Genomic DNA, 3925 nt, shown 5'->3' with positions numbered 1-3925 from the left:
TTTGAAACACAGCCAGATTCTTATAAAAAAAAAAAAAACCTAGGGACCAATTATCTTTATCTCAAAATTAATTCTGTCATAATGAATATTCATTATCTTCCCGCCAGTGTTATCAGAACAGAGTCATATAAAATAGCTACTTGACTTTGCATCTAATGGTCTCTAACCTGTAAATAGATGCCAACTACCTCCCAGGCCCTTCAGAGCGTCCCCCAGTGGCTTAGATGAGTAAATTGAGTAGGCCAGAAGATAACAAACAGCCCTAGTTGACCTGGCCATGACATCACTCCATTTTGACTTGGTCATACTCAAGAGAAACAACCCCTCTACCGCTCCTGGAATTTCTCTTTCTGACTAGAGTTGTTTGTAAATAGCCATAGGAGATCAATTTCAGGAAACCCTTGTGAATTTAAAATTCCTAGATGTTCAAGTTCTTGCACAAAAAGGCAGAGAATTGCATATTACCTTCACAATCCTTTCAACGGCTGGTGCTGTGCCTGTCTGAAGCCAGGAGCCAGGAACTTCTTCCAGGTCTCCCACGTGGGTGCGGGGTCCCAAGGCTTTGGGCCACCCTCGACTGCTTTCCCAGGCCACAAGCAGGGAGCTGGATGGGAAGTAGAGCCACCGGGATCAGAAGCAGTGCCCATATGGGATCCTGGCATGTTCAAGGCAAGGACATTTTAGTCGCTAGGCCACTGCGCTGGGCCCCCTCTCATATACTTCTCTTTTTTTCACTAATGTAGAGAAGAGATTCCATGCATTTCAGAGGTATAGTTCCAACAAACTGACCACAATGCCCCCACTTGCCTGCTTCCCCTCAATACTCCTTCCTCTTTTTTGAAAGGACATTATTTGAATCCATCAATAATTATATTTAATTCATCAATAGTTGTAATATTTAACAAGTGAAAACAAGATCACAGTTTCACTGGAGTATACACATGGCTGAAAATGACAACCGTATCTTTAAGACACCATTTCATCCTCTCCTTGCTCTTGCATACCAACTCTCCTATATTTCAATTCTTACTTTTGATAACCACATAGATTGTACATGCTGGTATGTTATACCGTATCATATCTGTAATAACAGAAAATGTCTGGAAATGATTTGCATGGAATGCCAGTTGTGTCCAAGTGCTTTTGGTCTCTGCTTGGTTGAATCCACAGAGGCAAAGCTATTCCTAGGTCAGGGCCTGTGTTGGGGCTCAGTGGATTAAACTAGCGTCTGCCAACTCCAACATCCCATATAAGCACCAGTTAGAGTAGGATGCACCTGTTAGGTCTAAATTGCTCTCCTGAGCTTTGGATGACACTTTTCAAGTGGCTACGACTAAGGACTGTACACCCAATATTATTGGCGCTTATTCTGAGCATGGCTGTGCCCACTATAATAGGTCTCAGTTTATGGAAAGAGTTCTTCCCAAGACTAATGACAGAATTAACAGAACTGCAGGAGTTCTATGACCCAGATACAGTGGAACTCATGACCTGGATAAAAAGGCAAGCTCCACTGACTGCTGTGTTTGCAGGGAGTCCACAGCTGATGGGTGCAATTAAATTATGCACTGGATGGATGGTGACAAGCTTGCCTCTCTACAACGACGATGATCTTCTCAAGAGAAATGAAAATATCTATCAAATCTATTCAAAGCGGTCTGCTGAGGATGTTTATAAAATACTGACATCCTACCAGGCTAATTACCTCATTGTAGAGGATGCCATCTGCAATGAGGTGGGAACCACAAGAGGCTGTAGGGTTAAAGACTTGCTGGATGTTGCAAATGGCCATGTGGTTTGTGAAGAAGGTGACAAGCTAACCTATTCGAAATATGGACGATTTTGTCACGAGGTAAAAATTAACTATTCTCCATATGTGAATTATTTCACTAGAGTGTACTGGAACAGATCCTACTTTGTGTATAAAATCAACACTGTGATATCCTTCCAGTCTTGAAAAATAACAGGGCCTTCACTTTGAAGACTTGTGCCACGTGAAATAAAGTGATTTTCTTCTGTCAAAAAAAAAAAAAAAAAAAAAAAAAAAAAAAACAAGTTCCACCCTGGACAATGCAAAAGCAAAGAAACTGAATTACTAGCTCGAGCTAGGGTTCAAGTCTCCTCCGACACAGTGGGGTCTTGACAAGGAGCCTGCCCATCTCTTTCTGGCAGTTTTTAGCCCCTCTAGTCACATACACCATGCACACAGCAGTACAGATCAGATATCACAAAAGCATGCGGGACAACGATGATTGGCCGGTTTCCCGCACCCGACTCTAAGAGCTTACTAAAACTTTTCCCATTGGCTTTTGCTCCCTGGAGGCGGTGACTTTGGGGAAATGAAACTTAGGCCCACTTTCTTTCCCAGTGTTTGTCATGTCATTAGTCCTGTTCTTTGTACTCCAAGCTAAGCAATTATTACTGAAGCTAAAATCAGCAGTTAGGGTAAGAGTTGATCAACCAGCATTATTCTGATGTCACTTAGCATTCTCATGCTTTTAATGACGCTAATCTCGACTTGTCTATTACTTCTTTCAGCACTAACTCATTGCTTATTCCTAACTGATTCTATCCCTACTTAAAATTATATCCCAATACCCTAGTCTCACCTGGAAAGTAGTAGAAGTTGCCCCAAGTCCTCGGGCCCATGCCACCTATGGGGAAGACCCAGATGGTGTTCCTGGCTTCTTCCTGGGTCAGTCCTGACAGCTGCAGTGCTGTGACTAACACAGTGATAGACAGAAACTTTAAAGAAAAACCTAAAGATATAAAACCCAACACATCAGGAAGATATTTCAAAGATTTTTAGGGAGTACCAAACATGTTTACAATCTTTGAGACATTGTTTCATAATACATACTTTGATGAACTTTTTCAATAATCCTTATGTAGCTTTCTGAATTAAGAGATTTCTTAGCAACAGGTGTTTTATATACCAACCCTGGGCTGTTGGACCCTAATATCAATGAAAGTTTTCCTTCAACTGAGTTATAAAAAAAAAAAAAAAAACAAACTCAAAGTGTACAGGGAATAGCAGAGTTAAAATATGATTTTGGGGCCCGGCAGCGTGGCCTAGAGGCTAAAGTCCTTGCCTTGAAAGCGCCGGGATCCCATTTGGGCACCAGTTCTAATCCCGGCAGCTCCACTTCCCATCCAGCTCCCTGCTTGTGACCTGGGAAAGTAGTCAAGGACGGCCCAATGCATTGGGACCCTGCACCCACGTGGGAGACCTAGAAGAAGTTCCTGGTTCCCGGCATCGGATCAGCGCGCACCAGCCGTTGCGGCTCACTTAGGGAGTGAATCATCGGATGGAAGATCTTCCTCTCTGTCTCTCCTCCTCTCTGTATATCTGACTTTGTAATAAAAATAAATCTTTAAAATAAATAAATAAATAAAATAAAATATAATTTTGATATTGGTGCAAAAATGTTTTGAAATTCATACATGGTTTCTTTCTACTGTGCAATTTTAAACAAATTTTGGAAGGCTTCTCAGCTATATGAGTTTCAAAATTTCCTTACATCAAGAGCAACTTACCTTTCTGCTACATTTTCAACTTACCAGTAAACTCATGCTGATTTGAGGGCTACAGGAGAGATTCCTGTTTGGAGGGAAAGCAGCTTGTTAAAACCAGCCTATTGGAGTTAAGTCAGTGTGGTCGCCTATTAGACGACGGGGGGGGGGGGGGGGGAGTGGTACAAGATGACACTTCTGAAGATGACTTGGGGTCAGTGTTTCACATTTCTCTTGACCCAGCACTCATCAGAGTTTATGTGGAGTGGAGTTTGTCTTTGAACCTGCACTTGAGTTACTCCTCAGCCTCATTAGCAGGTACTAATTCTTTCCCTTAGTTTACCCTTCAAAGCACATAAAACACATGATTCTTTGACAAGTCAGAGTATCCACATACATTCTTCAACGCAAA

At 42.0% G+C, this 3925-nt stretch overlaps 1 protein-coding gene across 1 annotated transcript; it reads left to right on the top strand.

The window, feature by feature from the left end:
- Nucleotides 1-1297: 1297 nt before the first annotated feature.
- LOC131480913 (probable C-mannosyltransferase DPY19L4) lies at nt 1298-2011 on the top strand. Its single transcript, XM_058667382.1, has one exon. It carries the CDS (start codon nt 1310-1312, stop codon nt 1955-1957), a length of 648 nt encoding a protein of 215 aa, XP_058523365.1. The 5' UTR covers nt 1298-1309; the 3' UTR covers nt 1958-2011.
- The last annotated feature ends 1914 nt before the right edge of the window (nt 2012-3925 follow it).

Source organism: Ochotona princeps, chromosome 8, assembly GCF_030435755.1.
Source record: "Ochotona princeps isolate mOchPri1 chromosome 8, mOchPri1.hap1, whole genome shotgun sequence".
NCBI lineage: Eukaryota > Metazoa > Chordata > Mammalia > Lagomorpha > Ochotonidae > Ochotona > Ochotona princeps.
The sequence above is the reverse complement of the archived record's forward strand: the minus strand, read 5'-3'. Positions and strand labels throughout refer to the sequence as shown.

Coding starts and splice junctions, on each gene's coding strand:
- LOC131480913 (XM_058667382.1), top strand. CDS start 1,310: ATGACACTTTTCAAGTGGCTACGACTAAGGACTGTACACCCAATATTA.